The sequence below is a fragment of the Vicugna pacos genome, chromosome 33, assembly GCF_048564905.1.
Source record: "Vicugna pacos chromosome 33, VicPac4, whole genome shotgun sequence".
NCBI classification, from domain to species: Eukaryota; Metazoa; Chordata; class Mammalia; order Artiodactyla; family Camelidae; genus Vicugna; species Vicugna pacos.
The window spans coordinates 11,587,264-11,606,060 of record NC_133019.1 but is presented as its reverse complement, the minus strand read 5'-3'; the positions used below and the strand labels follow the sequence as shown (position 1 = coordinate 11,606,060).

Below are 18,797 nucleotides of genomic sequence, written 5' to 3'. Positions count from 1 at the left end.
GGTTTCTGTAGTATTTGAGCAAGATAAAGATTCAACAGATTGAGAAGGACCGAGGTGAATGGGATAGTCTGACTCCAGAAGCCCGCCGAGAGAAGGAGGCTGGCCTACAGATGTTTGGACAGCTGGCACGTTTCCATAACATTATGTCCAATGAAACAATTGGTACCCTTGCCTTTCTGACATCAGGTAAGCGTATGAACCACTGCCTTCCTCAAAAATGCGATAGTCAAGATCTGTTTCATTTGAGAGATCAGCACAGCTGAGACCAAGAATTCAGACTGTGGTGACAGTATTCTCCTCCACAGTCTGAGAGGAAGTGAATCCCTAGAGAAGCTCCAAAAAGAATGATGTCCATTGTTGACATGGAAATGAGGAAACAGTCACCCTCATAGTTACCAGAAAGCATAAATTGGTACCGTTTTTCTTGAGGACGGGTTAGCCATATAAATATATCTGGGGGTATATATGTTAACGTGAAAAATATTCTTGAACTCTGTTTGAATGTGGCAGATGAAACAAAGACATTTATCTCTACTCCCTCTAGAGCTGCACTGTCTAATTTAATAGTCACCTGCCACATGTGGCTGTCAAGCATTTAAACTGTGGCTAGTCTGAATTGAGCTGTGCTGTGAGTATAAAATACATACTGCAAGACTTGGTATTTTAAAAAGAAGTAAAATATTTCATTAATAATTTTTATGTTGGTTACATACAGAATGACAACCAAGGATCACCAGACTTTGAGGAAATCCTCTAATGTGAAACACAGATAATAGATGAAGGCTTTTTTTTTTAATCTTTGTAATCTCAGAGGGTAAGAGAAGATACAGCATGCATTTTAAAAAAGAACAAAGAGGCAATAAAAGGGATTATCCGAAAAACAAGAAAGATCTCTTGGATATTGAAAATACAACTTCAGATATTTTGAAAAGTCAGTATGGTTAGAAGATAAATCCAAGGGAGCTCTTCCATGAAAGCAGAACAGAAAGAAAAAGAGATGGAAATTAGAAGAAAAATAACAAGAAAATAAAGGGTCAGTCTAAGAGGTCTCAAAAGAGAAAACTAGAGAGGAAGAAATTATCAAAGAAATAATACTCCAAAACTCCCAAAGACTGAAAGCATCTAAATTGAAAGAAGCCAACAAGTGCCCAGCACAGGGAAGCTTTAAAACCCCCACACTAAGGTATATCATTGTTGCATTTCAGAAAATCAGGGCAAAGAGAAGATCCTAAAAGGTCCCAGAGAAAAATTAGGTTGTGTACAATGGTTTAAGCATCACAATGTCTTTAAATGCCACTTTTAAAGCTGCAACACAGTCCTGAAGGAAAATATCTTCTCAGCCTAGAATCCTATAGCCAGCTAAACTATCAGTTCTGTCTGAGGGCAAAATGTAAGGGCATTTTCAGACGTGAAGTTACCAGATTTACTTCTAGTATACCCTTTTTTGAGAAGCTATGGAAAAATAAATATACTCCATCAAAATGAGAGAGGAAATCCAGAAGGAGGAAAGTGGAATCCCGTGAGAGAGCTGCAAAGGAAGTGCCCAAGCTGATGGTAGAAGAAGCTAGTGTGACCACCACACTGCAGGCCTGTAAAGCAAAGAGTCCAGATTGGAGTGACAGATGGAAGCTTCCAGAAAGAACATCTTAAAAGAATATTCTTGAGAGTTTTACATTTCTGGTAGAGAATTTATGAAGATTTAATGATAGGTACTCTGAAAATAAGCAAAAAAAAAGTTGTATTAAAAAGTACATATATTACTTTATATATGTATAATCATTAGAATACTGTGTGGCTCTGCTGTGAATGATAATTACATAATCTTAATGACATAAAATTTAAATTATTTAACCAAAGATTTGCTTACATATTGGGGGAATTTGTATTTGGGGAAGAAGGACAGGAGTAAGAGCTAAACTCTCATCAGTAGTAGAGTCGATAGATAATGACTAAAATTGAAAAATTAAGAACCAGCAGTATTGAGCAAGCCTTATCATAATACTTGGCTTGTTGCATTTGGCATGTATTTATTTATTCCTTCCTACCTTCTTACCACCTTCCTTCCCTTTCTTTCTTCTTTTCTTCTTTCAGAGTTAATGCCCTATAACCTTAGCAGTTCATTACAAATTTGTTGTAGGAAGTAGTAAGACTACAAGATAAGTACACAGTGAAATTCATCAGTTAGTGGAATGCTTATAATAAGAAAAATTGAAAACAGCCATAATGTCCAGCAATAAAGATAAAGTAAATAAATAACTTATGGTTCAATCACACACTGGGAAACTATGTGGCCATTAAAAAGGGTGTGAATCATCGCTATCCTATAGAACTTTCTGTGATGGAAATGTTCTATAAATCCGGACTGTCCAGTACTATAGATAATATGCTAGCCACATGTAGCCATCAAACACTTGAAATGTGGCTAGCGTATCTGAAAAACTGAATTTTTAATTTAATTTTAATTAATTTAAGTAGCCACATGTGACCAGTGGCTACCATGTTGGACAGCACAGGAACATATATTTATTAAAATGGTAAGATACTTACAGTATCAGTAATGAAAAAAGTAAGTTATAGAATATGCACAATATGATAACCATTTTGTCTTAAAAATATATATGGGTGTAAATTTGAACAGAATAGCTAGAAGGATCTATTAGCAAAGTGTTAATAGTGTTTACTTGTACATAGTAGTTTTTGTATTTTGTTTCTTTGCTTTTGCTTGTCCGTATTTTCTAATATTACTGCAATGAAAATGTATTTTTAAAAATAGTAGTCCCCAGGGATCTCCAGGTAAAACTCCAAGACATAAGAAGTTAAAGATTGCTAATGACTGAGTTTTCACAGACTTCGGCTTTTTTTCCAGAGATCAAATCACTCTTCGTGCATCCTTTCCTGGCTGAGCGCATCATCTCCATGCTGAACTACTTCCTGCAGCACCTGGTTGGCCCCAAGATGGGAGCCTTAAAAGTCAAGGATTTCAGTGAATTTGACTTCAAACCCCAGCAGCTCGTTTCAGATATCTGCACCATCTACTTAAATCTTGGGTACTTAAGATTCAAATTGGGCAGGCCAGAGGGGTTGCTCATGTTTTAATATGGGGTTTTGATAATGGAATGAATGACTGGTTGGTAATTATGTGGAAATAGAAAAGAAATGATTTCCTTCTAGTTGGTTTATGAAGGAACCTACTGTGATTTTAAGTGAGATTTTGTATGACCTGTGGGACATTATTTAGAATGTCCAACATTCTGCCTTGATCTGTGCAAAGATAAACTTCGCTTGTTCCATTGTTTGGAAAAGCAGTATTAAGGCCACAGGATACTTGATAGACCTCCTTCCTAAAAATTAGAAGAAATCTTTCTATATCAAAAGAACATTCATGGTATTTAAGTGATGGGGAACTTTGTTCCTCAGCCCAGCCATTATCTCCCTCTTTGACGTATCCTCTGATGCTCAGTTTCTTTCTGATGCTGACCTTCCAGGGATGAGGAGAATTTCTGTGCCACTGTGCCCAAGGATGGACGTTCCTATTCCCCAACTCTCTTTGCACAGACAGTCCGAGTCCTGAAGAAAATAAATAAGCCTGGAAATATGATTGTGGCTTTCAGCAACTTAGCAGAGAGAATCAAGGTAAGGAAGAGGAACACTTGTTTATTAACATGTTCAATAAAAATCACCTTGTCAACTCAGCTGTTCTGCTTTTCTACCCAGTTTCCAGGGGAAAAGAGCATTGCCTTGAGAAAATATAAATAGATGATTCTTCCTGGTCAGCCAATAACTGGAACTACCATGTTCTTAATAGTACTACTCTTTTAAATATAAGGGTGAGAACAGAAAAATACAAATTAAGACGCTTCTACTAGAAGAGAAGAATGTACTGCTTTTTATAGGCTGTTTTTTATGAAGACATCTCTGTTTTCATTTTTGATATATTTGGTTTTAATATCAAATTTTGATTCCGTTTCATCTGTTGGTAACAGTTACCAATAGATTTGAAAACCTACAATGTTCATGCAGAACTTTTTAGAATAGAATTCAAGATTGGCAGCTTTTAGTCATTGGTTTTTCTCTGCTCTCTATATTTGTAGTTGGTAGTTGGCTTATATGGAAATAGCTATACATTTTAAAGATTAAAATACTGTATTGTATTCAGCTAATCCCTTAGGTTGGAGCATGACAGAGCTCCATTAGCAGTTATGAAAAAGGAAAAATTATGGCACAGAGTCTAATGGAAAACCTCCCTAATTGTTATCAGTCTTCCCTTCATTGAGTTACTTATTTATTAAGTTGGGCTTCATCTTTGCCTGGAGCTTAGGCAGATGGGTCCCTGAGGAGCTAGAGTCATGAAGGAATCAATTGTTGAAGCCACTTTTAAATTGCTATACCTGTTTGTACCTAAAGCCAGAAACTGCTTTTCATACACGGACTGCATGAGTGACTTTGTAATTATGCAAATAATAACCCCCTCCTGCCCCCCATCCCCGTTTGAATATGACATTTACAACAGGACTGTTGCCAGAAGGATGGGTATTGCATGTGGTGTGTTTTTTTTCCCCTGTTGACACTTTAACCCATTTCTAGTCATGGCTGCTGGCAGCTGGGCCAAACTAAAGTTTCAGAGTTGGGACTGAATGTTAAATTTGCTCCTATAATTTCCATCTTGGCTTGTTTAGAAAATAAAGCTGAGAATTGTCATTGTCAAGGGTTTTTGTTGGTTTTTTAATGAAGGTACTGGGATCGAACCCAGGACCTCGTGCATGCTAAGCATACCCTTTACTACTAGAGCTATACCTACCCTCTACTGCTGTAGAGGGCTATTAATGACCCTTTAAGATTAAGGTATAGTCATTGAGCATTTTGAATTCAGCTGCTCTGAACTCCTTAACTACCAGGTGTTTGTGTTCAGTCTCTAGCAGACCTCCAACAACAGGAAGAGGAGACCTATGCAGATGCCTGTGATGAGTTCCTGGACCCCATCATGAGCACACTGATGTCTGACCCTGTGGTGCTGCCATCTTCCAGAGTCACTGTGGATAGATCCACCATTGCCAGACATTTGCTCAGGTAAGCCAGCCCCAAAAAGCAGTCTCAAGACTACAGACATATATTTGTTTGCTATCATTTTTTTCTCCCAATACAGTACTACTACTGTACTGTGCACCCAATAGGTGCCCCATACCGTTGATTTATTAATGTCTTGGGGAGGCGTTTTGGTACAGGTGTATCACTTGACTGTTAAGGATTTAAACATCCAAAACAAGACACCCGTTGAGAAATGCTGGCTCTAACTTTACCTCTTCCTTCCTCAAGGAAATAATTTCTGTCAATATATGTTATAAAATGTGTCAACCTGGAGCCTAGTTGACTTGAAAGTGTTTAAATTTTACTTTAGTTGTAAGAATATAAAAGACAGATGTTTTTGAAAAACTCAGGCTTTTTACACTCGTCATGTGGGTTAACCCACATTCTGCTGCAGCTCTCGTACCCAGCCATGGTGACCACAAGTTTTCCCCAGCCTGCCTACTCTGAGTGTAGCGTTAGATGGAAATGGGTACTGAGAGACTCTGCCTATTTAAAATGAAGTTACATAAGTTGACCCAGATCTAGAGAAATAATGTTTTTTAAGTGTTGAAAAAAGGGATGTTCTACTTTATGGTATTTGGTATTAAGTACTCACTGTATATGCATGATGCTGTGCTGGGTTGTATGTCTTTTCCAAAGTGTGAGTGAAAATTTATATTTTATTTTGGGCTCAGAATACAGAGAGAAGCTGTATCAGCCCTTAAAGTATGTTATAAATCATCTGACCTGTCAGGAAGCCATAATCTGCATTTACTTTAAGAGCAGCCAGCTAACTTAATCAGGTGTCAATCGACAAGGCTTTATCCCTTAACATCTTACACTGTTTCAGGAGTCTGTGACTAAAAGTACAAACAGCTCTCTATGCTGACATGAGTGTACAGGTTCTCTCTTATGGAAATCGAATCAAATATCATCTGAAGAGCAATGCTGAGATAAAGTTCATTAAGCAGAGAGACTAAAGTAGCTGAATAATCTGGGGGAAAAAAAAAATTTCCCCAATCCCTTTTTCTCATCTCATTCTTTCTAACCTCAAGTCAGCACTTGATTCAGAATCATTAATGCGCTCTAGCTTGTCTCCAGCGGAGATGCCCAGGTGTTCTGTTTTTGGCTGAGGATGTTAGAACTTACGTAAATAACCCTGTTTCCCTTTCTCTCTTTGTCCCAGTGACCAAACAGATCCCTTTAACCGTAGTCCCCTCACCATGGACCAGATCCGGCCAAACACAGAACTAAAAGAAAAAATCCAGCGGTGGCTCGCAGAGAGGAAACAACAACAAAAGGAGCAACTTGAATAAATACTGTGACCTAAACAAACCAAAAACCAGCCCCAGAGTGTAGATAAACAATTGTTTGTGGTTTCTCTCTTTCTGGTTCTGTTCCTTTCCTTTTTCTTGCCTTTTTTTTTTTTCTTTACTAAATTAGAGAACTGCTCTTGCTCAAATTATGATAATTAAAATTCCTGAGAACTTTACAATGCTCTCCTGGCCTGCAGGAAATTATACTTCTTATAGCATCACCATGTTTAGAAATCATCACTAACTTTTACCCTTTGTTATCTCTTTCTATTCTTTCTTATTCCTTTTCCTACCTTAAATAGATTAACTTCAACTACTAAAACCTCCTGCCACCTTACTATTTCTCTTCCAAGAACTGCTCAAACATCTTTGGTGTGCACTGCTTTTAAATATCTGATGTCACATATTTCAGTGACAGCTGATACCATAAAGTCCTGTGTTATCAAGGTATTTACTGGTCTCCACAACCCTGACTTCAGCCCTTTTCCTTATTACAGCTCTGCAATGTTACGGAATGACTTTTTACATAAAAGCAGATACTTTGATGTTTGAGTATAGTTTTTGAAGAAGGTGATAGATGAGATGAAAAAAGGAATCTTACGCAACTTCTGTTGGTAGCTCTTAGTTTTGTGTTATCTTGTAACTCAAAGATATCTTGGAGGGCAAATACTCCCCCATGGGGTTGTCATTACCACAGAAAACTTAGCCCTATAACAGAAAACTTAGCCCTATAATATTTTTAGTAGGATTGGTGAGACAAATTTGCAGTTTTGACACTTTATTCAGAAAATTCCAAGGTAAAAAAATAAAGGTTGTTGGGCCCTTTTTGTCTTATGGAAATTGAGGACTAGGCTTGAGTAGAAAAGTTAGGCAACAAATACTGTAACCATGAAAAATGTCATTTTAAGACACTAATATCAAAGGTATATCTTAGTATATATATACACCATGTGCTTTTTTATATTGGTCTACTGTAAACTGAGTACCACTTTATATTGTCTCTTCCATGGTAAGGTGTATGCAGTGTGTGGCCATGTTTACTAATCTTAATTCTAGACAAAATTGAGACTATAAAATGTATATAGTTAATGTTTATTTGGACTTATGACCTGACTTCTAAGAGCTGCTTCTAACTCAGCCTTAGGTCATCAATTAACAGAGTAGGAATTTGAGCACAACCTGCTCCACAAGCCATTCTAAATATCCACTTAGTCCTATGTAGGTAGTAGGTGGGTGGGACCCACTTTAACCACTTGAGCTTGAGTTCCCTATTCTACTCAACTGTGCAGTTTAACATGCTGAGAGAGGCACATTCCCCTATGGACTATCTATATCACTGTTTCTCTAAGCCCGAAAATGTTAAGCAACAAGAAGAGTGATATGATCTAGAAACGGGTCATTGCTTCATTTAGAGGACATTATTGTTAACCACGGCCTCTCAAATAAGACGATAGTTCTGTGATACTCCAACACAAGTTGTTATAAGCAGTCCTTGACGTGTTTTTGATGGTATCAGCTGGAAACCCTCAAGTCAGAGGGCATCCCACGCTAGATACAAAGTAGGTATTGCCTGTTGCTGTGCTTATAAATGAAAAATGCAGTCTAGGACTCTTGCAAATGCCAGAATGTATGATAGTAATTCAGTGTGCTCCCTGGGCCTTTAAGGCATGGGTTGACAGATTTATTTTCTTAAAATGAGTTTAATTTTGTATTTATTATCTTCCTTTAATTCTCTTGAGAATGAACTGTATAAAATAAGCTTCTATCTACTTGCATTTATCTTCCAGACCCAATCTAATAGGATATTTCCATTTTTAAAAGAAGTGGGGAAAAGACCAGAGTTTTATAGGAGAAAATTGGAGGAAAAAATGGGCACAAAACCTCAGAAGGCAGCTTTTCCCAGCAGCTTTCTAGTTAACAACCTTGAGGCTGCCTCTTATATCTGTGTCTGTATTCTACTTCTGTATTTAGTCTTCAGATTTTAAGCCTTTTCTGGCAAGCTTTTTCTTTTTTTTAAGCTCTTTTTATGAATGGCTATGGCACCATTAATGCTGCTGAACATCTTTAAACTTATTACAAAGGCAAGTGCATAGTTTAAGGCCACTATTGGTGAGGAAACCAAATGTCCTCCGTGCCTTTTTTCTTTCCTTGAAGTAATTTGAGAATATCCCAAAAATGAGAATAAAAAATTACTGTCTTGGTACAACATGGTGCATATATGCACTTGGAAGCTTAAAGACGTGTTGTGTTGTCTGGACCTCAGAAGCAGCCCTAAATCTATTAGAGCAGACTTTCTGACATACCTAGGTTTATGTGTTGGCTTTGCTAGGGTTTGATAGGAAAATGAAGACTCTTTAATCAGCTCTAGTATTGCTTACTAAGAGGGTAATACTAAACTTGGAAAATTTAAGTAGGTTTTATCAAGCAATCTGGGTTTGTTTGTTTGTTTTAATATAGTTTTAATGGATATGTGAAAACTGAAAGAAACTTTAAAGGTTTTTTTAATGGTGCAGGTGAAGGTGCCAGTTACTATTTGGTATCACTCTACAAAAGCTTCATTACTTTATTTGATGCTGGTTGCTAAGCAACCACTGCATAGAGCATAAGTCTACTGGGTGCCTTTACAAGCCAGAGGCTGATGCTGCACTGTTGATGTCATGTGAGGTAATAATGCACATGCTCTAACTGCTAAACAGGAAAAGAAAAAGAACTAGAAACAAAGAAGATGAAGAACAAAATGACAAAAAGTTTGACTGAAATAAAACTTGATCAACATAACTGTATTTTGAAACATTCCAGGAAGGTTACTTCTTGTCAAACTTGCCTGGGGGTGTTTGTTCAAAGCTTGTTATTTAATAAACGAACACCTGACTTACAACTTTGTCATCACTTCCTTTATTATAGTATTAAAAGCTAGTGGCAGTTTCAGAAATCCCTCTGAAAACTTGAGGACTCTGAACTTCACTTTTTAAAAAAAATTCATACCAAATGTGTGTGACCTGGCTAACCTAACCTGCCTTACCAGGGTCCTGGACCCTGGAGTTATCTTCAGAAGATGAGCTTCAGGGCATGTTTTTCCCTAAGCAGTTCAATTTTGGCTTCACTTTTCTTCATCTGCTCTAAACCCCAGGTCTTCCATTTTAATCATTCACTATCATGTTCCCCTTTCTTGCCTCTTGTTTCTGTACCTCTGCTATTCAAGACCTCAGCCCAGATTAACCCAACCACTCCACTCTGCTCCAATATCCAAGCTACGGACTACTAATGGAGAAAAATGGCACAATTTTTAGAGTGGTGCGACCACAAACTTGTCTACAAACATCACACAGCAACCCTTCTGTTTGTCCTTAAACTTCAAGATATTCCAAACGTTAACCTCTTTCCTCAGATTTTCTCCCACCCTCCCAATTACCCTTCACTTTAAGATGACCTTGCCTTCTACTTCACAGACCAGAATTTCCACTTTCAGACTTCTTCCATTGTCCCATCTGTCCCCACCATTCCAAGGCCAATCCTTCCTACCTTATTTCCTGCCTCAACAGGAATCTTGTCAATCCCCCTTCTCCATTTTCAATCTCTCCTAGTTTTACATCTCATATTTGGTTTTCTGACTTGTATTCCTTTATAGCCGTATTTCTTCATTCATTCTGGCTTCTATCCTAATTGTTTGAAACTGCTCTAGCTGTTTTCATATTGCTAAATTAGCTTTCTCATTCTTAATTTGACTTCTCTGTAGTATCAGGCACCTGAATACCTTCAGTGAAATGCTGTTCTTGGCTCCTGATACCAGTAATTTTTCATTCCACCTCCAACCATTCCATCAATCAGTTTTACTTCTGCTCAGGCTTCCCCTGGGTACATTACTTGTTTTTTCTTTTCAAATGCCACTTCCCTACATATATCTTTTCTTTCAGTCATACTTAACCATAAAGTTTCAACTCTGTAGTATATAGCTGTTCGTAAAACATCAAGGATCTCCCTCTCTAGGAAGTCTTCCCAAATCAGCACCATGTCTAACCCGATACTAGTGCCCCTTTTCTGTTCACGCTGCAACCTCTTCAGATCCCAGCTCTGCCACTCATTAGCTGTGTGGCCATTTATCAGTTCCAGTCTTAAATGGGTACATTACCTAACACACAGGCTTTCTTTAAATTCCAAAATGCCTGGCAGACTGGAAGCCCTCAGTAAATGGCATTTTGTTCCTTATATCTGCATAGTTCCTTGTGGCTGGTTAGGGAATTAAGGGACTTGGATTCCAATCCTGACACAGGATGCGAGGGAGCCTGGGATTATAAAAGAGCCGACTACAGAAAGGCAATGGGCTGAGTCAGGTGACAGGTTGTGTGGCTCCTGCTCCGCCCCTAACTTTACGAGTTTGGCTTAGGACCCTCTCTGCCTTTGTAAGATGATCCTGTTGGCTGCGAAAAATCGCAGTGATGCCTTCTAGCCCTAACTCGCCACATTCTCTTAAGAAAACTGCAAAAGCCCCATCCACGGAGAAGTGGTTGGAGGTCTGCGTCACGGGCAGCACGGCACACTTCTGGCGCATGCGCCTTCCCTCCTCGCGCCGGTCTTCCGGACCTCCCTGCGCGGCTGCCCGAAGATATGCCTGTTTCTCTACGAAACCCGTTTTTCTTTAAATGCTCCCTGATATCGTCTTCTCGTACCCACTTTCTTCTCTGTGACTGAAGAAAATAAGTTGGCTAACTAGATTCCGGAAAAATAGTAGGACATCTAAATATCTTGGACCGGCGCGGAAGGAGGCGGCCTGACCTTGGAAGCGGAACGGGGTCCTGCGGCAGGTCCTTCCGGGCTGGTGACATTCAGCCGGCCAGTCGGCCTGACGGCCTTTCAGTCCTGGAACCATGGCCCAGTTTGTCCGTAACCTCGCGGAGAAGGCCCCGGCGCTGGTCAACGGTGAGCGCGGCGTCAGCCCGCCGACCCGGGCACATGGGCGGGCGCGGAGGCCTGCGAGGGCCCAGAGGGAGAACGCAGGCGGCGGCGGTCCACCGAGGGGCGGGCAGGAGCCAGGGCGGGCACGGCCTGGAGGTGGGGTTTGCAGGTTGGCCTCTCTTCTCTAGCTTTCCGCTCGGCAGGCGTGCAGCTTGGGTTCTCTTTACAGCCTAGAGGTTCTGAATTTCGACCACGACCGTGAGGGGAGGGAGTGTGCAGGCAGCCGGGTTGCCCAGCAGCCGCCGCCATGACGCCCTTCGACCTCTAGGAGAAGGAATAGGGAAAAGGTTGCTCTGTTAGGAGAGCGAGGAAAACGGAGGGCAGGGACTCATGAAAGCACAGAGATGCGGCCTCATCAGCTTGTCTGCTTCTCAGTGGAGTATTTGGAAGTCGACAAAAAAAAAATTTAAGGTTTAGTGACCTTTGGAACGTTGACTTTGCTTTCTGCCCTGTCCAGATTCTAAAATATTTCTCCTTTAAGGGAATTTTTAGGTGAAATTGAATTTTACGGACGATTATCCCTGCCCCGGTATGCATAGAAAAGGATGTGTGTCAACAATAATCTCTCTTACCATAGCTTAGCGTTCGTGGGGATTTTCCATTTGAAAAAACTAAATGAAGCCTTACTGGTAAAACGCTGTGTTTCAGAACAACTCTGAATAGTCGCAGCTCAGTGTAGTAGTCTTGTATCGGTAAATATTTCAGTTGTCTGCTGGGTAGCAAGCTATTCGTTTTATTCCCGAAGTGAGATCAGTTAAGTTGTCGGAAACTTCTTCAATTGATGTGCTACATTCTAGTAAGTGGTTGAAGCGCAGATCTTTAAATAGCTTTTGCTGAAATTTGGTTATGAAAGTGAAGAGAAAGAATTTTTTTTAATATGTGAATTTTTGAACCTGTTTTACTGTGATAGGTATTTTCTTATTCATTGCGTCCTTCCTTTCCTCCATCAGCAGCCCAACAATGAGTATTGAAGGCCTTATAGTGCCAGATACTATAAATACTTGATTCCTCCTACAGAACGCCAAAGTCCACAACTACTACCAGTTTACACACTTTACCAAAGAACTTAAGTTTGCAACTTTATTGAGATAAAGCGCTACATTTTTACATAATACAAAGAGAAGAAATAGAGGCTTCATTATTTTGACTTTGTGGATGACTTAAGGAAAATTTTTTTAAATTTCAGGTGGATTTTTTTCTCCTACCATGGCTTTTACATCTTTTAGGTGGTGTGGTTTGGGGAATCGCAAACTAATTTTAATAATAATTTATAAAGAGAAAAGTAATATGAAGATAATTTTTAATTATGAAATATATCATTTTCTCTATTATTATGAATAGTTGAAAGATACGAGTTTTTATTCTTCCAGAAATACTGAGAAAGGAGGACTCAACTGGAGCCATAATGTTAAAGTAGAAATATATTTTGCTTTATAACTTAACTCAGTGTATTAAATGTTAATGTTAAATATCTTAAAAAGTACTAACTGTATCTGTTAATTCTTCTGGGGGACAAAGAAGCTTACAGAAATAAGTAATTTTATCATCATTCTTCCCCAAAAAGGTCATAGAGTCTGTCTTTTTGTTTGTTTGGGGGTTTTTTTGTTTGTTTGTTTTACTAAACTTGAGATTTTATTTGGATTTCACCAGCTTTTCCACTTAATCTATTTCTGTTCCAGCAGCCAATCCAGGGTACCACATTGCAATGAGTTGTCAATCTCCCCAGTCTTCTCTGATATGTGACAGTTTCCCAGTCTTTCCTTACCTTTCATGACCTAGACAGTCTTAAGGTATCACCTTTTGTGACCTTGATAGTCTTTAGGTGTCTATGTACGTATCTACGTAGTTATTCTATAAAGAGATGTTCCCCAATCTGCATTTGTCTGGTGTTTTTCTCGTGATTAGCCTGGAGCTGTGGATTTTGAGAAAGAATACCACAAAAGTGAAGTGACCTAATCACATACCAGGACATAAGTGATAGCCATATAATATCACTAGTGAAATTAACTTTCATCACTTGGTTAAGGTGGTTTCACTAGATTTCTCCTAAAGTTACTATTTTTTTCCTTTCCACAGTGGATTCTTTATTTTTTTTTTAATACTGTATTCTTTAGAAGCTAGTTACTAAGTTGGGGAGGGAGGCAGGATTCTCTCTCCCATAGGAAGAAATAACTACATATATTTAAACAATTCTCCTGTGAGAAAGATTTGTCTCTTCTTCCCCATTTATTTGTCTTATTTATTCAGTCATTTGTTGTATGGACTCATGGACACTTATTTCAATACTCTACCTCCAGTAGGATGTTACTTGTTGCTCAAATTATTCCAGCTTCAGCCATTGAAAACTCTTTCAGTTTGACACCTCTGTCACTTTGACATTCCCCCTTACTTACTGGTACTACTAGATGCTTCAGACTCATATATTCCCTGCCCCAGCCTTAGAATCAGCCGTCAGCCATTTCTCCATGGAGCCCTAGTTCCTTTTATTGGACAGTAGTGTTCTGAAACGAAGATCTGGGTACTGCATATGTTTCTTGTTACTAGACTACAGTAGTCATCCCTTATTTATGGGGGATAAGTTCGAAGACCTCCAGTAGATGCCTGAAACCACGGGTAGTACTGAACCCTGTATGTGCTGTTTTTCCTATACATACATATCTGTGGTAAAGTTTAATCTATAAATTAGGTACAGCAAGAGATTAACAACAATAGCTAATAAATTATAACAGTATACTGCAATAAAAGTTATGTGAACATGATCTCAAAATATTTTATTGTGCTGTACTCAACCTTCTGATGAGTGAGATAGATGATGCAGTGCCTACATGCTGAGATAATTTGGGGCAGATGATGTAGGCATTGTGACAACATTAGGATGGAGTGGACACAGCATGAGACTTCATCATGCTACTCAGAAGGTGCACAATTTAAAATTTATGAATTGTTTATTTCTGGAATTTTCCATTTAATATTTTGGGACAGTGGTTGACCACGGGCAGCTGAAACCGTGAAAAGTGATACCTCAGATAAGTGGGGACTGCTGTACTAGAATATCATTCCCTCTCAGCCCTCTTGGTGGACAGGGATGTGTGTGTACAGATCTCCCTCAACTTAGGATAAAATTACATCCTGATGTAATTGCCTGCCCCTCCCCCGCAAAAAACCAAAAAAATTACACACTGATAAACCTGTCACAGGTTGAGAATATTGTAAGTCAAAAATGCATTTACTGTACTTACCCTACCAAACGTCATAACTTAGCCTAGCCTACCTTAAACGTGCTGAGAACACTTACATTAGCCTATGGGTGGGCAGCATCACCCAACACAAAGCCTATTTTATGATAAACTGTTGAATGTCTCATGTAATTTGAATAATGTACTGAAAGTGGAAAACAGAATAGTTGTATGTTGGTTGTTTACCCTCTTATCGCATGGCTGACCCAGAACTGCTGCTTGCTGCTGCTGCCCAGCATCACAAGAAAGTATGGTACCATCTATCGCTAGCCTAGTGAAAGATCAAAATTCGAAATAGTTTTACTGAATGCCTGTCCCTTTGGTCACATTGTTAAGTTGAAAAGTCACACAAGTCAAACCATCATAAATTGGGCCCTGTCTGTATACTAACCCGTGAGTGTTCACACACACACAGAGTTGACCATTGAACAATATGGGGGTTAGGGGCGCTGAGCCCTGTGCACCTGAAAATCTGAGTATAACTTTACAATTGGCCCTCCATATCCATGGTTCCCACCATGCATGCATTCAGCCAACTTCAGATCATGTAGTACCATATTACATATTTATTTTTAAAAATCCACTATGAGTGGACCCTCGAAGTTCAAATCCATATTCAAGGTCAACCGTAATTGTTTCTGTATCTAGCCATCTGTATATATATTAAACTAAACATGAGGTCATATATGTCTCCCAACTGTAATTCATTGAGTACCATGGGATTTATTTTCTGGCCCATCTGTAACTTCCCTCTCTGACAGTGAGAAACCTGGTTCTCATCATCCACCATTCATTTACTTTGGTCTTGTTAATCCCTTATGTACATATGAAGCAGTTTCAAATTTTTTAACCTATACTCCCTGATTAACAAATTTACTGACAAATACAGTGTACTGATTTTGTTTTGTTTTTTTGAAATATTATATCTGTGTTGAAGGTAGTTTTAAATTTTAAAGACAGTTTGTTGATGTTAAACAAAACTTTGTTCTCCTTGATAGTGCCATCTTACAGTCATTTGACAGTTCTACTTAGTACTGTCTCTTAGAGCTTTGTGTCTGCTTAAAGATTTACCCATGGCCCTAAGCACAGAGGATGATGGCAACAGTAATTCTTAGTGTAATACCTAAATATAGGCAGTTAATAGGAAAAGTACCAAGAGCTTTGGATAATACATCTTTGAACAATAGATACTTTATGGGTGTTCATACATTTGTGCTATCTTTATTAGGCTGTTTTGTAATTTTTTATGAAATACCTTTGTCTTGCTGAAATCACTATCATAGGCTCACATCTACCCTGGCTATTAAAAATTTTTTTCCTGAAATAGCAAATATCTTGAGGAATTTCAGCTTAGTAATAGATTCAAGTTTTGGCTGCTCTTAACAATACATGTAGGTTTTATTTTTATTATTTGTGGTATTTTGGAGGAGGAGCAGCTGTGCCTTTGATAATCCAGCACATACTGATGAGGATACCAAAAATGGGTACTAACTAGTATAATTCCATCTGGATTTGTGGCCAATATTATGACAAGTTTTAATCTTATTTCTAAGGATGCCATTCTGCATGGCTCTTTCCCTCCCCTTCTGCACCTCTTCCCTCCAGATTTTTTGGTCTCTACAAGAAAATATTGTTACATTGCTGCTGTTTTTTTGTTTTTGAATCCAACTTCAAGTAACTTTACAGTTAACTAGATTTGCTATTCATAAATGTACCAGTACTCACTGGTCACTGGTGAAGTCCTGGCATAATTGAATGTGCTGATAGCTTCCTGCCTGATTGAACGTCCTTGTGACACAGGTGTTCTGCATCTTTAAAAGCCTCTGGTTACCAGGGAGCAGCTTTGACTTTTCACACCGGGTGCACATTTGGTACAAGCAGTGAATGAATGTGATGCATGAATAAATATTTGTGTCCAGCCCACACATCTGCTTCTTTCGGTCTCTTGTGAGTTCATCCTGGTTTTTTGTTTTGTTTTGTTTTCCAGCTGCTGTGACTTACTCGAAGCCTCGATTGGCCACATTTTGGCACTATGCCAAGGTTGAGCTGGTTCCTCCAACCCCTGCTGAGATCCCTACAGCTATTCAGAGCTTGAAAAAAATAGTCAATAGTGCTCGAACTGGTAGCTTCAAACAGCTCACAGTTAAGGTAACTATGGGCTAAATGAAAACGTATGTGCGTAACAGAAAATGTCTTCCCTTGGGATTTTTCTGATTGTTTTGATTAGTATATGTCTTTTCCAGTGAGGCTGAAACCAGCATAATGAGAGATAATCTCTTCTGACTACTGAGAAATATATTTACCTTTTTTAATTTTGTCGTCTGGGTTGAAATAATTGGGCTATTTTATGTCTTAGTTCCCTATTAATTTTATAACAGAGAAGTGATCATCTTTATTGGGCAGTTTTTTTCCCTTTGGTTAGTGTATTAAAATAGGATGGCTTACTTTGCCGATTCTGTACTGTAGTCCTAGAACTATCCCCAATTTGGCCAAAAGATTTCCTGAACTATATCACAGCCAGGCAGCTAACACTCATGGAGAATAAAAATAACAAAACCTAGCAAGCATATAACATACCATGAGGGGTTATTGAAGTGCATGGAGATAAAATCTAGAGATTTTAAGGATTGGAACTTGGATTTTACGTTTGCTTGATCTAAGCACATGATACAAAAGGCCTAAAGAACTAAATTATTGCTGCCTATGGAACCTATATCCTGGAAAATATGACTGTTTTTCAGAATTCCAGTATTTCTGGTCTAATTTGAAGGGGAAATTTCACTTCCAGGTGCTAACAGGAAAAGGCCCAATTTTGTTGTGGAAAGGTATTTTTTTCCTACTGGTGTTTCAGGATCCATATTTGTGCTTGTATGAAACACTCTGTTTCTGAAACCGTGTATATACTTTTTCTCTTTAAAAGGGCAATAAAACATTGATCTGTGAAACTGAGTAATTATTGAACACTTGGGAGGAATTAAACCAAATAATACATGAATAAAAATGATGTCAACAGGGAAGACAAAGCCCTTCATCTTTCAACAGATTTTCTTTGGCCAGACAAATGACTATTCAGAGACTGGCTGTACTATAGCCAGCTTTTCATATGAATGCCCTGTCTAAATGTGGCAGCTATTTCCAGGATGTGGGTTGTTTCAGGGCTCGTAAAGTGTCTCATAAACTAATAATGAAAGGGTTAAGTCAGTTCAGGTCTTCAAAGAATGCTTTGAAAGAATTTATAAGCTCTGGACTACTTACCTTACATAATTGAAAGTTCAAGGGTTCTCAGCAGTTAAAGTTAACGTCAGTAATTCTTGACTTTGACTAAAATTACCCTCTCATTTGAATAGCATCCTTGTATTTTCTGTCACTTAGTCCTGGAAGAGAATAGTTTTAAATCTGTAAGAAAAAATGTGCATTCAACTTTGTGTTCTTTTTTCAGGAAGCGCTGCTGAATGGTTTGGTGGCCACTGAGGTGTGGATGTGGTTTTATGTCGGTGAGATCATAGGCAAGCGTGGCATCATTGGCTATGATGTTTGAAGACCAGTTTTCAACATATGATCATATTTGGTTTATTCTTGGACCATGTATTTGAATAAAATAACGTGTCAGAATCAGTGTTTTCTCTATCAAACACCACATGGAAGGTCACAGTTTCTGCTGATACTAGGTTGGGTTGTTTTTTGCTTTAATATATTAATATAGCTCTAAATGCATGTCTTTGCTTATTTAGCCTGCAGTTGGAAAGGCTATATTTGAATATACCAACCTGGTGTGTATATGAGGATAACATTTTATTTTGAAGGCTTGCAATTAAATGATATTTAAGCTTCATTTCTAGAAAAGTCAGGGGAAAGACTGAGAAAACTAGAACTTGCTCCAGTAGGAGAAATATTACCACCATGTGCCAAACATAATGTAGTTAAATCATGGCAGTAGTATAAAGAATAAAATGTGGACTGTTTTTCTTTGCTAAAATCAGAAAGACCCTTTTGACAACACCTATGTCTATAAATGTGTGCTTTTTGTGAACTTGAATATAGCCTCCCCAGGAGAGAACAGCAAAGTGATACTCTGTGTATCTTTGTAACATCTTAACACTAAAACAGTGAATGAAACCAGTGACCTGTATTTTTCATCTAATTTTAACATGTGTTATGTTATTAATCTTTTTTTAAGCACCTATCTTTGCAATGATATAATATCCTGTAGATATTTAACAGGGTTATA

The 18,797-nt window shown here is 38.5% G+C and overlaps 2 protein-coding genes across 3 annotated transcripts in view; both read left to right on the top strand.

Annotated features, from left to right (window-relative positions):
• The window catches only part of UBE4A (ubiquitination factor E4A), a 29,041-nt gene extending 22,591 nt beyond the window's left edge, over positions 1-6,450 (top strand). For both annotated transcript variants that reach the window (XM_006207767.4, XM_031670449.2), the window contains 5 exons: positions 12-186; positions 2,867-3,047; positions 3,486-3,633; positions 4,910-5,067; positions 6,251-6,450. In XM_006207767.4, coding sequence (XP_006207829.2) covers positions 12-186; positions 2,867-3,047; positions 3,486-3,633; positions 4,910-5,067; positions 6,251-6,380 — 792 coding nt within the window. In that variant the 3' untranslated portion in view covers positions 6,381-6,450. The remainder of the gene's footprint in view (positions 1-11; positions 187-2,866; positions 3,048-3,485; positions 3,634-4,909; positions 5,068-6,250) is intronic.
• A 4,689-nt stretch (positions 6,451-11,139) lies between these two features.
• On the top strand, positions 11,140-18,181 carry ATP5MG (ATP synthase membrane subunit g). The gene is made up of 3 exons (XM_006207765.4): positions 11,140-11,297; positions 16,557-16,717; positions 18,009-18,181. Exons 1-3 carry the CDS (start codon positions 11,246-11,248, stop codon positions 18,105-18,107), a joined length of 312 nt encoding a protein of 103 aa, XP_006207827.1. The 5' UTR covers positions 11,140-11,245; the 3' UTR covers positions 18,108-18,181.
• Positions 18,182-18,797: the final 616 nt, after the last annotated feature.

Excerpts from the sequence above, each read along its gene's own strand:
- ATP5MG (XM_006207765.4), top strand. The coding sequence starts at position 11,246 with ATGGCCCAGTTTGTCCGTAACCTCGCGGAGAAGGCCCCGGCGCTGGTC. Across the intron at positions 11,298-16,556 it reads GGCCCCGGCGCTGGTCAACG|CTGCTGTGACTTACTCGAAG; the intron begins GTGAGCGCGGCG and ends TTTGTTTTCCAG. Across the intron at positions 16,718-18,008 it reads TCAAACAGCTCACAGTTAAG|GAAGCGCTGCTGAATGGTTT; the intron begins GTAACTATGGGC and ends TTCTTTTTTCAG.